Genomic DNA, 17,262 nt, shown 5'->3' on the forward strand with positions numbered 1-17,262 from the left:
TTCCATGCACATCCCACTGGGAAGAGACCCAGCACATGGAGGAGAGTTATATATCCTCTTTGACATTGAAGTCCCCCAGGAGGAGCTAGAGAGCGTCTCTGAGGAGAGGGAGGTCTGGATGTCCCTCCTGGACCTGTTGTCTCCGTGACCCGACCACAGATAAGTGGTAGAAGATGGACGGACATTTGTTTTGTTTGTGACTTCAGTGATTCATAACAAGCTTACCACAAGTTTCTCAGAGGAAAAAAAACTTGCTCCAAACAAATTTATTGTTGAATGTGAAGAATTTATGTAAGACTGTTTCCTCACACCCATTCATCACACAGACTTGTGTAACCATCCTTTATTTGGTTTTTGCAAAACTTGCAGCAAGTTGCACAGTAGAGTTCTTCTTTTTTTTAAATTCCCAAATAAATCACGGAAGACTGTACGTCCAGAGGAAAGTCCCGTATTGTGCCCTGATCTGTGTGATGTTACAGCTGAAATATCGTGTGTTTCTAGTTTTAATCACATACAGATCATGTCTTTATTCCAGCTGAGCAGTTAAAGCTGCATGTATGTAAATGTGTGTTTGGCTTTTGCAGCCTTTCTCCAAGCTACATCGACCTGACGGAGTGTCCGTACATGTGGCCTTACTGCTCTCAGCCCATCTACTATGGGGGAATGCCCACCATCGTCAACGTGACCATTCTCAACGGCATGGGGGTCACCGGCAGGATTGTTGACAAGGTGAGCAAACAGGATGGAGGGAAACCACCTTTCTGTTGTCACTTATAAACTGCATTCAGACCGCTTCATTTAGATGAAATACAGTTTCTCAGGTCTCTGTGTTAGCAGCCTGCTACTAAATGTGGGTAAAATAAAATAAATGACTAAAATAAATGTTAAATAGAATAAACTAAGTCTCAGTGTATGCCTTGATTTACACCCACCGAGTGAGTCGTAAGCCTCCAAAATATCTTGAAATGTTTTCAAGTTGCAATGCCTCGCTCGTAAACAAGTTCATTTAGAACAGGTTTTGTCTGGAAATAGTCTGAGTTGTTGCAGGGGTCTGAATCCACATGCAAGCCTTCTCAACTTCGTTTCTGTGCATCAGGAAGTGAAATTAAGACACTTTGTGACCAGCCGGTTGTAGCACTGTGCAGCCTGTTTTTAAAAATCACTAATTGCAAAACAGTAATCTTGACCGTGCACAACAAAATATGTCAGTTGCGTGAATCATCTAGAGTCAAAGAGTTTTTTTTCGGGATGAGTGTTTAAATGGGTGCAGGGTGGGGGGCATGGTAGATGGCATAATTTCCCATTGACTGGACTATGTAGCGCACTTATGTAGCGCTAAGCAGTTATTGATTGGGGTGGGGGGGTGTTAGGATGCGTGAGAGAAGCGTGAGAGAAGCGTGAGAGAAGCGGAGCACTACATCTGTAGCATCTTAGCTAGCGTATCTGTATTGCGCGTGGCTAGCTTAGCGCTATGTTAACATTTGAACAATGTAGCTGTCTGCCACATACACCAGGATTTTGCCCTAAGATTTGGAGAGTTGTGCCCCCTTCTCCACGGTCTCGACATTCTTCAGTTCAGTTGGACACCACACCAGTGCAGAGTGTCTCCATTTCCGGTTCCTGCTCAGTTTATGGTTCCGCCTCATCTGTGGTTCCAGGCGCTTTAAGCAGACAGTTTTGACATCAGCAGATTGCAGCCATGGATTGGGCCAATTCGTCACGCAGAATGTGAGCTATGAAGGTTCTGCACAGAGTGGGGGACCCAGTTAGAACAGAGACACACCTGAGAAGAACTGAATAGAAATTAAGAAATTAGTACTTAAAGGAGAAGCAGCTTTGGAGACCACAACTTCTTTGTGACTATTTGCACAGAAAAGTTGTTGCACAATTCTTTTTTAACAAAAAACTGAAGAGATACAACTTTGGCTTCACTCATCTGATCACAGCCCCGTAAGATGCCAACTTTATGTAGGTGCACAAACATGTTGGTACAACTTTACTGTGACTCCAGGTGAAGGTTTGTGTACATTTTTGTCTGTCGCAGGACTCTGGAATTCAGGTTTTAATGGCTGCAAATTCTGAGATGTTTGAAAACTCAACAGATCCATCAATAGAAGCCGAGCCGACGTGCTTTTGACCGTTGACACAGATTAAGCCATGAATTTATGCTTTAACGTTTGTTTGCATAATAAGGGAAAAAGAATCCAATGACTTGCTAAAGAAAATTGCAATCCATGATCAGAAATGTGGATTTACAGTAAATATTTAATGTTTATATTTAAGGTTAACAATGTTTTATTTTAGTTTTGTCTAGATAAGAGACTCCAATTTATGTTATTGTGAAATTTCTGTTAAGAAATGAGAGATTAATATCAATATTTGATTAATACTGACACTTGTGCAGGAAGTGATTTGTCTTTTAAAGTGTGCAACTGAACACTTGTTTTGTTTCCATTTTATTCACAGTGGATTATTATGATTTCAGCTGTGCACAGAAAGTTGGCGGGTTAAAACCTGAAGGCTCTTTTACAACATGTTTTTTTTAATTGATTTATTTGGCTGAGATATTGAAAACATCCAGGATTTTAAATACCTTCAGGTTTTTCAGAAACATGCCAGAAACCTTAATTCTGGGCAGATTTTCCTAATTCCTCAGTTGAAATTAAAGAGTTTCTGCTAATCGCTGCTTCTTTCCGTTCAGCCCGTCTGGCAGCCGTACCTCCCGCAGAATGGCGACCACATCGACGTGGCTGTCTCGTACTCACCTGTGCTGTGGCCGTGGGCCGGTTACCTGGCTGTGTCCATCTCTGTGGCCAAGAAAGCTGCATCATGGGAAGGAATCGCTCAGGGTCACATCATGGTCACGGTGGCATCGCCTGCAGAGAATGATGTGAGTCTATAGAAACGCTCAAGCAGAACTTCTCATCCATCAGTCGAGCTTCAGTACAGCTCCAAACGGGCTTCTTTAATAAAATGACACAACAACTTTATTTTATTTTTGTTTATGCGGTTTCATTCTTACTTGAGGACAAAGCTCTTTGTGCGTTTGTTTGATTTACATCAGGGGTGTCCAAAGTGCGACCCGAGGGCCATTTGTGGCCCTTGGTGTGATTTTGTGCGGCACATGACCGTAATTTAAGGATGGTATAATTTTGTCCTGCTTAAGAGGTTAATGCAGATGGAGACCTTCTGCAAATTTAATGGTGATATATTTTTATTTAATTTTTAGGTTGAACAACAAAACAGATTAAAAACAATCTCAAAATGAGAAAAATTAATCTCAATACAAACCTTTTGTTTTCGTTTCTTGGTACAAAGCACCACAAACTGTTACTGACTTCTACCAAAAAGTAGACTTTTGAATAATCATTCATTAAACTTTAAATATAACGTGTTGATTTAATAATCAGTAGAGAGAATTTGGAAAATTTAAAAAGAATATAAAGTGGTATTGTCTACATACAAATTGATCAACCTTTTCAGTGTCCGTTCAAACCTTCTATGAATCGATTTAGCGACTGCTAGCTGTGCAACTTTTCAGAACTTCAGTCAGCCTTCCATGGCCCAGAAGGACGAGGATGATGCTTTTATTTCTTAGAATAGACGAAACTTTACAAGCACAAGAAAACCAAAAACAGACCCAACAAATCAAGTAGTATTAAATTAATTTTCAAAAACTATATATGCTTAATGTTCAAGAAGCTTAATGTTTTGGTAACTCCTCCACCAAAATAAGTAAACTTGTGTTCCTTCTTCAAAATACTGTTCACATTGTTGTTGAGAATTAGAAAAAAAAAACATGTTGTTTTTTTTAATTACCGGTTAGCTAAATTTAGGTAATTTTGGCCCACACGTCTTCATCTCTGCAGTGTTTGGCCACATATAAAAAGTGTTGACACCACTGATTTAGAAGAATCAATTTTTATAAATGCTCCATAATCAGCTGACCTCTTCCCTTTTTTCTGATTTTTATTTTTATTTTTTTGTAGTCGGAGGTGGGACAGGAGCTGACATCCACCGTCAAACTGCCCATTAAGGTAAAAATCATTCCCACCCCTCCTCGCAGTAAGAGGGTGTTGTGGGACCAGTATCACAACCTACGCTACCCACCGGGCTACTTTCCCCGGGACAACCTCAGGATGAAGAACGACCCCCTTGACTGGTGTGTATATGTGTATCAATGATTTTAATTTTCCTGTACATCATCTGGGTTCAAGGTTTGTGGATACTTTTTTCGTTTCTAGGAACGGGGACCACATCCACACCAACTTCAGGGACATGTACCAGCATCTGAGGAGCATGGGTTACTTTGTTGAAGTGCTGGGAGCACCAATCACATGCTTTGATGCCAGCCAGTATGGTACGAACACATAACTTTTCTGAGACGATGTTCATTTAGTCATTTTAGGTTTTAGATATAAAAACATGTCTAGCTCTTAAATTGAAGTGTAATAAGTGGGAACTGACAGAAAGTAGAACACCTTCAGAAAGTAGGTAAATTGTACATTTTGACTTTAGGGTGCTTTTTGTTTTATGACTGTGTGTTTGAGGGTCGTGTGGCTTCGTGTCCCCACAGGCACGCTGCTGATGGTGGACAGTGAGGAGGAATATTTCCCTGAAGAGATCACCAAGCTGAGGAGAGACATTGACAACGGCCTGTCGCTCATCGTCTTCAGCGACTGGTACAACACCTCCGTGATGAGGAAGGTCAAGTTCTACGACGAAAACACCAGGTAGGCAGGTGTTTGACAGGAAACTGCTGCTGAGTGATGACATCACAGAGGGCTGGGCAAACACTAAAGGACCATCAGGACCATCTTTTATTTTACCACCTGCATCTGGTCGGGTCATGCTAAGTTGTTTGCTAATGTTTCTTTTCCATTTGAGGTGTTTTTATTTTCAACACAACACCTGTTGCCTACTAAATGAAGGGATTAAAGATTGAGCTAGCAGAATTAGCAGCAGCACACATCTGTTCACCTGAAGCCCTTTCATGAGAGGGTTTTCAGCTGCAGGACTTGAGCTGAGTAAATATTTGCCACAAATCTTAACCGTTTGGATGGAGTTATTTTTAAGCAGAAACATGGAACAGGTAATGACTTATGACTTAATGGAGTAACTTTTAAAGCAGCAGCTGAGATTAGAGCTCATTAATTGGTGCAGACGGAGCAGAACGGAGGTGGAGGAAGTAAATCACAATAAAAAAAGAACCAAATAATTGTTGACAAAATTAAAGAGTGCTTAAAATGCCTGACATTAAATTTTTGCAATAGATATGAATGCATTTTGGAAAGACTACATTAATAACATATTGCAATAAAAAGTTCATGTCACTGAGCTCAACAGTTGTTGAGATATTTGCTTGTGCAGTAACAGGAAGTGATGTCAAAGGGGAACACCTGCTTGTAAACAGAGCATCGCTACAATGGCTGACAGATACAGGAGAGAAGAATCTGATGTTTCTTCAGATATTTTGAGTCACTATCAGAGAGGTGAAGAGTCAGGGTTCAAATAATGTTTCAACAAAGACAAGTAAATTCCCCTCTTTAAAGAGTTTCCCTTTGATCTCACTTCCTGATTCACTTTGGCTGCTCCATGTTCAAAAGCAAATATGTCAGTTATATGACAAGATGAGAAAAATCATGTTTTTTTTTTTATTTCAAATTTCTTAAATGTTAAGATTTTTCACTTTTTGTGTTTGTAGGACATACATGCATGTCGCAGACACTTTAAAACACCCATCCCTACCCGTCACGTCTTTGAAATCAGACGTTATTAAGTGACGATTCTTGTCTGAGTGCGTTTATCTGGGCTGCCTTTACTTACTGCTGCAGTCATGAACTGTTCAGAGGAGGTGGAAGAAAACCACCAACAGTTTTCCAAAACATTTTTTACACGTTTAAGCCAGTACAGCCTTAAGCTTTATCTACCTTTGGAATAAAACTGTGATAACTTACTTAAAAGGCACAAATGTTTTATGTCTGAGGCCTTGAAAATAATTTTTTATTCAAGCAGCTTTGCGTTCAGAACAGGAATAAGTCCTGTGGTGTTTGTGACAAATTGCGCTCTTTATTGGATAAGATATTGGAACCTAAAAAAACCAAACACTCATTTGTGAACACTCTGACTCTGTAAAACAAACTGTGTTTGCTGCGGCTTCATTATGCAGCACCTGAATGATTAATGTTCTGATACCTGGTTAAAGCTTTACCAGCAGCTTTATCGTGTTATAATGATTGGAAGATAAACTGAGCTCCGTTGCTCGCTGGACTGCAGGTTCTTCCCGACTCCAGCGTTATTTATGTGTCCTCGCACTGTAATAGATCTCATACATCATGATCCTCTGGTTCAGGGAGGGCTGTTACTCACCACACCTGCTGCCCTGTTCATTTCCTGCACAATTTTTTGTTTACACAGATTTCAAATCATAAACACAAGCAAATACAGAAATCATGACTGTAAAATGCTGCACTGACTAACAGTTTTCTTTTACTGCCTTCTGTTAAATGCATTTTGTTTTATTTTCTCTCCGTAAACTTTCTCTTGTCCCTCCAGTGACTTCTGATCTGCTGAAGAAAATTCAACAAAACTTGATAAGAATTTGTAACACCACTAGACAGCATGTCATATTCTTTTCCTCACCCCAGCTCTTTGGACAAGGTCACAGATGTCAAAATTATAACAAGGTCTTTGCTTGCCACAGATTGCTGTCTTGCATTATCAGATCGATGACGGGCGTATAATGTGTCGTATGCAGCACTCTTGTTCTTTAGGCTGAGAAGCTTTAGCTCCTGTTTTGCTAGTTTAAGCTTTCAGCTACTGATCTTCTAATTTTAACTTTTGGCTCCTGTTTTTCTGATTTAAGTGTTCAGCTACTGGTCTCTGAATTTTGATTTCAGCTACTGATTTGATGATTTTAGCTTTTAGCTCCTTTTTTGCTGGTTTTAGCTTTCAACTAATTAGTTTATCTTTTAGCTCCTGTTTACCTGGTTTTAGCGTTCAGCTACTGGTCTTCTAATTTTAGCTTTGAGCTACTGATCTGATCATTTTAGATTTTAGCTACTGATCTGCTAATTGTAGCTTTTAACTCCTGCTTTGTTAAATTTAGCGTTAAGGTTTTGTTTTGCTGATTTTAGCTTTTGTTTTAATCATTTTAACTTCAGCAGTTTTCAGCATTTTTGCTACATTTTCAGAGTATGTGGTTTCTGCCATTAAATTTACATGATTGTCTATTGTTGTCTGTACTTCACCTGTGCTCTTTGTTTAAAACAGGTCTCTCTTGAAAATGAGTCCTCGAGGCTCAATGAGACTAACCGGTTTAAATAACGGTTGAATGAAAAAGTACAAGTCTCTACAAGACCTTTACATTTTATCACATCTGTGTTGAGGGTTCATTCATATAAAACCTGCTGAGAGCATGAAATTATTATTGTATGGGATTTTATCTTTGATTAGCTGCTCAGAAACAATTTTTTCATGTCAGTTTTTACTTTACTTACATGAGTGCTGGAGTTTGAATGAACCTCTGACAGTATTTGGTGATAATTTTGTTCCTGTCCGCTGAATTTAAACGGTTTCCGATGTTTTTCCTGCTGCCACCTGCAGGCAGTGGTGGATGCCGGACACGGGGGGCGCTAACGTGCCAGCTCTGAACGACCTGATCTCGGTGTGGGGAATGGCTTTCAGCGACGGTCTGTACGAGGGAGACTTCACCCTCGCTGATCACGACAGTAAGACCCTCGTACAGATTCATCTGGTCACACTTTGGAGCGTTTTACAGAAAACTAAAAGGTTTGGGGTGTCCATTTTCTCTCAGTGTACTACGCCTCTGGCTGCAGCATCGCTCGTTTCCCAGAAGATGGGATTGTGATTGCCAAGAACCTGAAGGATCAAGGTACCAGCATCCCTTTTAAAGTATTAAAGGCAGCAGAGTGCTGGCCGGCTGCCATGCAGGGTAACTGGTAACGCTTTAATCTGTGTGACAGATAAAACCCTGCTCTGTGTGTGTGTGTGTGTGTGCAGGTCTGGAAGTGCTAAAGCAGGAGACCGCCGTGGTGGAGGGAGTTCCCATCCTGGGACTGTACCAAACGCGGTCAGATGGGGGGGGTCGGATCGCTCTGTATGGAGACTCTAACTGTATAGATGACAGCCACAGGCAGAAAGGTAACGGCTCGGTTGAAGTTGCTTCTACCCATCTGAAGCTCATCACTTCTTTATTATCTCTTCTGGGTTGAATTTTGTTCTTTTCCACAGACTGTTTCTGGCTTCTGGACGCTCTGCTGCAGTACACTTCCTACAGTATGACCCCTCCCAGCCTCAGCCACTCCCACAGCAGAGTAGCACCCCCTACAGGTGCAGAGAGCCCACTGCCACAGAGACTGGAAGGTGAGAGAGGACGTTACTCAATGAAAACATTTTAAGATGAGTTTTAATAAAGCCCAGGTGAGTGATGGAGAAAAAGTCCTGAAGAATCCGGTTCCAGTCTGGTTGTAGAGACCGAAAAGACCCCTACGTTTGTATTTGGGGCTTGGAACGTGTCGTAAAGAAGTTTTAGTTGACTTTAATGTCCTCTCGTGGTCACAGAAAGCTACTAGCTCAGCTAAATAAGATGGAGCAAGACCATTAAGAGCTTTAAAGGTAAATAATAAGAGCTTAAAATCAACTCTAAAATGGACTGGAAGTCAACAAGGAGCGAATAATGTGTTCACATCTGGAGGTGTTGGTTAAAAATGAGACGCAGAGTTTTGGACAAGCTAAAGACGACCGAGGGAAGACTGGGAGGGTCCAACATTTAAAACATAACGGTAGTCGAGCCTCGAGCTGATAAAACAATTAAAAGGCCTTTCCCAAGTCAGAATAACTTCAGAAAGACTCGACCTTAAACAACTTCCTACTTGGTAACAAGTTCACTTTACAGACGTGTCGATGGCTGATTTTTTCAAATGGTGAATATCAACAGATTAATCGGTCTTTCTCTAACACCTTGTAAATAATTAGCACAATCTCATGTGAAATGCTGCTGCTCCCCTCTTTGCAACATCTGGAGCCCGACAAGCTGATGTTGGCTGGTTAATCACTCCGGTAAGGAGCCTACAGACGTTTATCGGATCGATGGACACACTGACTGTCATAGCTTTGAAAACGATAAGTAATGTGGAGTAGTCTGACAAAACGTGACTTTTTTATGTCCATTCCTCAGGAAACCATCTGTACCGCTACTCTAAGGTTCTGGAGGCTCACCTGGGAGACCCAAAGCCACGCCCCCTGCCAGCATGCCCCCACCTGTCTTGGGCAAAACCACAGCCACTCAATGAGACGGCCCCCAGGTAAAGTCCTGAGCTTGGCATATGACACCAAATGTGATTTCAACTACATTTCCCAGCAATCACTTGTCTCACATTTGGCTAACATGTTGTCTCCTCTCGCAGTAACCTGTGGAAGCACCAGAAGCTTCTGTCGGTGGATCTGGAAAAAGTAGCTCTGCCCAACATGAAGTCCTACCGTCCCCAGGTCCGACCCCTGTCTCCCGGGGAGAGCGGGGCCTGGGACATCCCTGGAGGTAACAGAGGACCATGAGTTTCAGTTATGAAGCGAATGAGCAGCTGAACTGAAATCTTTTGGTTCATGCAGAACTCCAAGTTCTGATCGGTTCTGCTGTTTCTGCAGGACGTTGAAGGAGGTTCTGCATCAACACGAATATAAGAGCTGTTTTTTAAATGTGGGACTCTCCTTATAGTTTTCTTGTTTATAGTTTTTTGTTACGTTTTTTTGGACTAGCTACTTCATCGAGCCTTCAGCGTTTTAACAATATCAAAATGTTCAGTTTGTTCAAGACGTTGCAGCTATAACTCTAGTTTGTAAGTTTTAAATTGATTAAAAATAATGTTTGTCCTGTTGAAACAAAAGGAGAATAAATCTGTGAACACAGACTGAGAAATGTACTTCAGCCTGCATTATTTTTAGCTTTGGCTCCTGTTTTGCTGGTTTTAGCTTTCGCCTACTGATCTGATCATTTTAGCTTTCAGCTACTGATCTAATAATTGTAGCTTTTAGCTCCTGCTTTGTCAAGTTTAACTTTTAAGATTTTGTTTTGCTGATTTTAGCTTCTGTTTTTATCATTTTAATGTCAGAGCAGTTTTCAGCATTTTCGCTACATATTCAGAGTATGTACTTTCTGTCGTTAATTTTATTTCTAAAGGTTATTTTTTCTGTTTCTTAATTTGAAATTTGATTTCTTGTTTAGTTTTGGGCTCATTTTCTGTCCATTATTCACGACAGACCGAGTATAATAATATAACCAGGGTATACGAGTAAAAACATTAGCAATTAAAACCAAGATGGTTAAAGTTGACCTGGCCCCGTGTGACCTTTGACCCCTCTCTTCCTCAGGGATCATGCCGGGTCGTTACAACCAAGAAGTGGGTCAGACCATCCCGGTCTTTGCCTTCCTGGGAGCCATGGTCGTCCTGTCCTTCTTTGTGGTCCAGCTCACTAAAGCCAAGAGCAAACCGAAGCGCAGGAAGCCTCGCATCAAACGGCCCACCTACCTGCAGCAGCAGACCGCCACGGCTGGGAAAAACCCCACGGTGTGAAGGCACCAACACTGGACTCAACCTCAGAACCGAGACGGTAATGGGGACAAATCAGGTGGAGCTGGACTGTTGGATCTGACATGGGACGGCTTTTTTTAACCCTGCTGGACGTGTCCTGGAGACATTTTTGTGCCTCTTGTTTGTGTTTGTGTGGACCAGTGGACAGTATTAGACAAACGTATGACATCAAACACACACCCGGCCTGGAAACGGGTCACATTCGGTCCGAGTAGACATGGTGTTGACATTTCCTTTCTGCTCTTTGACCAAAAGGTTTCGTCATGAATTATCTTTTTATATTTATTACATTTTTGTTCCCGCCCTAACTGAAGACACACTTTCAGAATCATGCAGAAACTTCCAGCATGAGGACGATAAAATTATCCGTGCCTGGTTTTCTACGTCCGGCCCACACGAGTCAAATCATTTTTTGTTGTTTTTATACTTTATATGATGAAAGAACTCTGACCAGGTTTTCTGTCCAACTTCTCCTTCAGGATCAGCAGTGTCGACAGACATGTTCAGATATATCTCATCAATAAAAAGCATAACCAAACTCTCCAGGTTCTTAGTTTTTATGTTAAATATGATCTGATCTGCTTGTTTGAAGCGTTTTCAATGGATTCAGTTCTTTATTCGGCTGTTTCTGTAATGCTTCTTTTAGGAACCAGAAGTGACCATATTAGGAAAAGAGGGTGGAGCTTGAGACAGAATTAAAATGTTTTAATCTTTTTGGGATTTTTTTTTTTTTTTTTTTTAAATCATGGAAATATATTTTCCACCTATTCATCCATTATCTTTACCTGCTTCTTCCTTTTCGGGTCGTGGGGGGTCACCGGTGCCCATGTCCAGCAGTCACTGCGAGAGTCAGGTGACAACCTGGACAGGTCTCCAGTCCATCACAGGGACACGGAGACAAACGAAACAACCATTCACTCTCTTACTCGCATCTAGGGATAATTTTAGAGTTACCAATCAACCTAACATGCATGTTTTTGGTCTGTGGGAGGAAACCGGAGTACTTGGAGAAAACCCACGCATGCACGGAGAGAACATGCAAACTTCATCCAGAAAGGCCCCCGGCCTGGATTTGAACCAGGGCAACCTGTTGGCTGAGAGGCAGCAGCTCTACCAACTGCTCCACCACTGTCCTGCCTGGAAATATATATATTTTTCATTAAAAGGACTGAATTCAGTTGATAATTAGTGGGGAAAAAATCTATTCATTCAAGTTTTAATTTTTTTTTTTAAACAAGAAGTCTCGAGCTCTGACTTTACCACCAAGTGGGGAGTGGTGGCGCAGAGGTTAGAGAGGTGGGCTTGTGATCCGAAGATCGCCGGTTCACGCCCCGGCCCCGACAACATCAAAAATTGTGGGTGGGGTAGGTGAAACACCCACACTTGCCCCCACCCTCATTCGCCCCACCCTGGGCCCATGAGCAAGGCCCTTAACCCCACCATGTGCTCCCTAAACAGGTCTCTCTTGAAAATGAGTTCTCGTGGCTCAATGAGACTAACCTGGATAAATAAATAAAGGCTAAATGAAAAAAAGTGGCCATCAGTGGTATTGCAGTTCCACACTAACCAAACTTTATTGTTTTTCACAAAGGTTTGTTTTTATTTTGCAGATAATCACGTTTGTAAATGCAGAAATTTCCTCGAACAGGTAAATATATATATTTTTAGGGGGCCATAAATTCAGACTTTTGTCCCCAATCCAGGAGCTGATTTGTCCGAACATCTACGTTTGAGCCACAGATGGCTCTAACCCTACACAATGATCACAAGATCATAAATCTGAATTCTTTTGTTTTGTTCAAATATTTTCACTCTAAAATGCGCTCCAGTACTGACAGATGCTTGTGTCGTTTGTGAATTCAGTTTTTAAATGCTGTTAAAAGGCGGACGTATTGTGCAATAGTCTTCGTCCCCCTCTAAAATTCTAATCTGCTCGAGATACTTTAATAAAACATCTAACTTATATGCGTCATCGCTAGACGAAATGTTACATACAGTTAATCCCAGCTTCAAGGTCAAAGGTTAACAAGACCGTTGCTTGTCTGTGCCATTGCTATAAATTAATGTATAATAGTTTATCGACAGACGTGACTTATGTGGCGTTCTTGTTCTGGTTTGCGGCTAAAGTTTGGACTTGCTACGTCTGAGAACGTCACTAAAACTTTGTACATCTGCCATGTTTGTGTCGGCTAAAGGATTAGGATTAAAACAGCTATGCCGGATAAATTGTTTCAGTATGAACTAGGATCCAAATTAGGATCCATCAAAGACCTGTTGAGTCCCGGCGTGAGTAAGAGGTTTGAGGCTGTTCGACTGGTGTCAGAATCATTTTTTTAACCTGGAGTGAAAGACTGACTGAAAAGACGAGGAAACACTTTTTTTATGCTCCTCGTTCTGAAACTATTTTGTCTTTCTTTTGGGCTTACCGTTACATTCCTTTCTTAGGAGTAATTACGGACCTGATGAAAGGACCCATCGGACTTCTGGGTTTGGGACTGATTCTGGGCTGAATTCAGTGATGCAGGTTGATTACATCAGAGGTGATGTGCGTCGGGGTTTGAGCTTAATTGGCCAGACCAGTCTGTGAATCTGTCACCTGTCCTCGTGGATGATGGCTCCTGCTCCGGGGCTAATCTCCCTTGGAACCTTGGGAAGCTGAGAAATGACCTCGGAGCCGGCTAGCTGCGTTAACAAGATTTGGGAAAGCCGGTGGTGAGAGGTCACATGTACCGTTTCCCTCCAAGGTTCCCAGATGGAGCCACTTCCTGTTTGGCCAGTCGGGTCACTTGGAAGGAACGCGACGACGGCGGCTCTGAGCCAAATGTTTCGGTTTGTTCCTTAGATTCCTGTACCAGTCCTGTCCCACCTGCTCACATGTCCTCGCGTCAGCCTCCACGTCTCCAGCTCAGCTCCTCAGGAACAAGAACTTAACGTGTTGCCAGTTGATCCCACTTCAAAACGCTCTGATGAACGTGTGAAAATTGAGTTACTGAACGTAACTTAAAACTGAATCAACCCCAGGCCCTGAAATGTTTTTTTTATACGCTTGTTGAAAAAACAGACAAATTATAGTCCTGATGAACGTCAGTGAATGTTCTTTTGTCTCGCCCATAACTTCCAATCCGCTCAAGATAATTTACCGGTAATTAGGCCTGTCACAATAAATAATAAATCAATTAATCGCATGATAAATGAAAATTATCAACCTCATTTTCATTTATCGGGTTTATCGTTTCTTCATCTCTTTCTACAGAAGACAAGGCTCAACTCCAGTGCTTTTCACTGACCTCTCCCTTTCTCTTTTCTCTTTAAAATTTGTTTTAACCGTCCAAAATCGTGTTTTTGGATCGTTAAAAACAGCTAAGCTGAGAAGCTAAGCTACGAGCTAAGCTAACAGGTCGACCTCAGGAAAAAACCTCTGTCTTATCAAAGCTCCAAAATTCATGGTTGAAACCTGTGCCTTTGTCTAAAAAGTTGTTTTTCTCTGCAAAAAGAAGGTGAGAACTTGTTTACTGATGTTTTTTTAATTAAAAGCTTTGTGTGACAAATGCTATGCTAAAGAGCTAAAACCACACTGTGTCCGCCATTTTGAGAAATGAAAAACAGGAAGGAGAGACAGCCCATGTCACATCAAGGGGCCTCCCTCCCATTTTTCTTAGAGACACAAAGCTCACACCCTCACTATCCAGCCTTTGGTTTAAACAGTTTTATACTGCCATCTGGTGGTCAACAAAAGGTACTACATGCTAAACAAATTAAACATTTCTTCTTAAATTTGACAATAATTACTAATTATTGTCAAATTTCAAACAAAATTATCGTTTATCGCAATAATTTCCAAGACAATCACCCAGTAAAATTTGTCATCGTGACAGACCTACCAGTAATCAAATTTCGATGCATTATCACCAGACAGAGTGCACTCTTTTTGTCACCCCAGCTCTTAGGGCAAGGTCACAAATCAAGGTCAAATGTTATGCAAGGCCTTTGCTTGTCAGGGCCATTGCCATAGATTGCTGTATAACGATTTTATGAGGGGCGTATTATGTGCCGTATGCGGTACTTTTGTTATGGTTTAGATCACATCATGAATGTATCACTTAAAGTTGGACCATTTCTTTTAAACAGAATGTCTGACAAAGTCTTCAGTCGATCCAAAATTTCTCAACAACCAAGCACTATTTTATGTTGAAGATCTTGTGTTCAATATTTTCCTGCTCTATTCTTCCAGACTACAGGTTCATTTGTGGTTCCTAGAGTTTCTAAAAGTAGAATGAGAAGCAGAAATTTCAGTTATCAAGTCCCTCTCTTCCAGTTTCTGTGCACAAAATGTGAACTCTGTCTACTTTTAGGACAAGGATTAAGACTTTCCTTTTTGATAGATCCTATAGTTGGGGTTAGCTTGGGTTTCCTAAGCTATCTGCTGCTTTACACTGCTGGAGGATAAAGTGACCACAATTTCTCCCACTGCTGTTTTTACCCTGCATGTCTGTTAACTGTAATTTTGTGATCTCTAATTTCTTTACAAACTACACCTGAATCAGACTTTTCATTAAAAAATATGGATATATTAAAATAAGATTTTGTTAACAGTTGACCGTGATTAGTTTTAAGAAAAGATATTGCGCAATGTGTGGAGCTCAGAGTGTGTGGAGCTCAGAGTATGTCGCGATAAGTCTCAGCTACTACCACATCAGATTTTAACTTAACGTCTTTAAAACTGACCGAGTTAGAGACATTTTTCTGAGGTCAGCTGGCTCTTATGTCCATCTTGAATGGGGATGACTCCCAACATGTAACTGGTTGTAGATGTGTGCTACAGGAATATTGCCTGAAAAACTTTACTGAAGAGATATTTTACTATTAGACAATTGACTCCATTGGGTAGTGACAAAATTATTAAGCAAAGATCTCACATGATAAGTTTACATTCAGAGTCACTCTCAACTACTACCAAACCAAATTTTAGCTCAATATATGTAAAACTAAGTTGAGTTATTACACATTTTAATTTTGCTAGTTAAATTGCGAGTGTGGCCATATTTAATCACTTTGACTCAAACAGTTGTACATGATGTAGCGTTTCTATTTTTGCACAAAGAAATAAAGCACTAAAAAAAAAAAAGCACTTTTTTTAAATTAATGTATTAGGGACTATTTTAAACTAAGCGAAGTTTACGAGCAGCCCCTGAAGGCAGCAGGCCCCGCCCCTCCTTCCCGCCTCCGCCGGGCTCACCTTGCTGTTGGTCGGCGTGCGGCCTCGGGAGTCCAGTGTCCCGGCGGGTCGAGAGATGGAGGAGTTGGCCAGGGAGAGCATCAGTCTGCTGGCTTCAGCCTCCGCCAAGTGTCCGCTGGACCCGGAGCCGAGGCTGGGCTCCGTGGGGGCCGTGTTCATCATGCTGAAATCCGCGCTGGGCGCCGGCCTCCTCAACTTCCCCTGGGCCTTCGAGAGGGCCGGGGGGGTCCGCAGTGCCGTCACCGTGGAGCTGGTGAGCCCCGGCTCATTTTGTGTAGGGGTCAAACAGAACTTGGTTTAAAATGTTAATGTTGGGTTATTGTAACTTAAGTAAGTTTATATATATATATATATATATATCCAGGAGCGGCGCAGTGATCTGCAGAGATCAATTAAGGTGATTAATTCACCTGACAGGTGATCAGATATTTCTGCTCTTCACACTTTTTTGATCTTTTTAGGATTTTCTAAAAACTTGTCACTTAAATTATGATTCATTTTAGTGAAACTCAATTTGTTTAACCCTAAAAAAGAATTAAAAATCCATTCATTTATTTCCATAATTGTTTTATTTGTTGAAATCAGGTTTCTCTTGTAAACGAGTCCTCGAGGCTCAATGGGATTTACCTGTCTAAATAAAGGTTGAATGAAAATAATATTCTCATCCAGCACTTATTAAAAAACAAAATAATCATTTTATATTGTGTTTATTAAAAGTGCTTAAGATGATACAGGGTATTAAAATGTTAAAACCTTAAGTTTTATTAAGATTTTTAGCCAAACGCACGTATTTTTTTAAACTTTTATTTTAAATATTCAGCAGCCAAAATATGTTTCAAAAAAGATTAAATCTCTTTTTGTTTGTCTCATAATTTACTCCCCATTTATTCCAGAAAAGACTTTTATACCCGTGTGATTTTTCTTTACATTTAATGTAATTATCAAAATGGACTTAAATATAATATGATGTTAAACTTAACATTTTACTGTAAGTTTCGACTTTGGCAACAACAGGTAAAACAGGTAAGTCTTTTAAAACTTTGCCATCAGAATCAACCCCGCTTATCTGTTAGCGAAATATCTTATAATCCACTGGACAGATTTTAACGGCACTCTCAGGACGTCATCTTTATACTTTTTGTCTATAACTGATTAGCTTTTGGAGCCAACACATTTCAAGATGGCCGCTGCAGCTGATCGACCGTAGCCAACTCAGTGGCTTCAACTCAGTCAGTTTTACAGAGATGGAGCTAAAGTTTGATGTGGTAGTAGCTGAGAGTCGTCCTCAACACACACTTTGAGGATTATGTCTGATGTTGCTCAACGTTTTTTCTTTTTATAGGTTTTGACTAAAACGGCTACAACGTTATCGTTTCTAACCCGACAGCTTACATGAAAGTGGAAAAAAAAAAAAAA

The 17,262-nt window shown here is 40.9% G+C and overlaps 2 protein-coding genes across 2 annotated transcripts in view; both read left to right on the top strand.

Annotated features, from left to right (window-relative positions):
* Positions 1–11,076, top strand: part of mbtps1 (membrane-bound transcription factor peptidase, site 1) — a 25,265-nt gene extending 14,189 nt beyond the window's left edge. The window contains exons 11-22 of the mRNA XM_037683343.1: positions 585–729; positions 2,702–2,890; positions 3,990–4,162; positions 4,245–4,360; positions 4,577–4,733; positions 7,606–7,730; positions 7,817–7,894; positions 8,023–8,163; positions 8,254–8,385; positions 9,200–9,326; positions 9,429–9,559; positions 10,390–11,076. Coding sequence (XP_037539271.1) covers positions 585–729; positions 2,702–2,890; positions 3,990–4,162; positions 4,245–4,360; positions 4,577–4,733; positions 7,606–7,730; positions 7,817–7,894; positions 8,023–8,163; positions 8,254–8,385; positions 9,200–9,326; positions 9,429–9,559; positions 10,390–10,592 — 1,717 coding nt within the window. The 3' untranslated portion in view covers positions 10,593–11,076. The remainder of the gene's footprint in view (positions 1–584; positions 730–2,701; positions 2,891–3,989; positions 4,163–4,244; positions 4,361–4,576; positions 4,734–7,605; positions 7,731–7,816; positions 7,895–8,022; positions 8,164–8,253; positions 8,386–9,199; positions 9,327–9,428; positions 9,560–10,389) is intronic.
* A 4,813-nt stretch (positions 11,077–15,889) lies between these two features.
* Positions 15,890–17,262, top strand: part of slc38a8a (solute carrier family 38 member 8a) — a 21,692-nt gene continuing 20,319 nt past the window's right edge. The window contains exons 1-2 of the mRNA XM_037683145.1: positions 15,890–16,103; positions 16,272–16,323. Of these exons, the coding sequence (XP_037539073.1) occupies positions 15,902–16,103; positions 16,272–16,323 (254 nt within the window). The 5' untranslated portion in view covers positions 15,890–15,901. The remainder of the gene's footprint in view (positions 16,104–16,271; positions 16,324–17,262) is intronic.

This window comes from Nematolebias whitei, chromosome 10 (assembly GCF_014905685.2).
Source record: "Nematolebias whitei isolate Nwh7 chromosome 10, NemWhi1, whole genome shotgun sequence".
In the NCBI taxonomy this organism is placed as follows: Eukaryota; Metazoa; Chordata; class Actinopteri; order Cyprinodontiformes; family Rivulidae; genus Nematolebias; species Nematolebias whitei.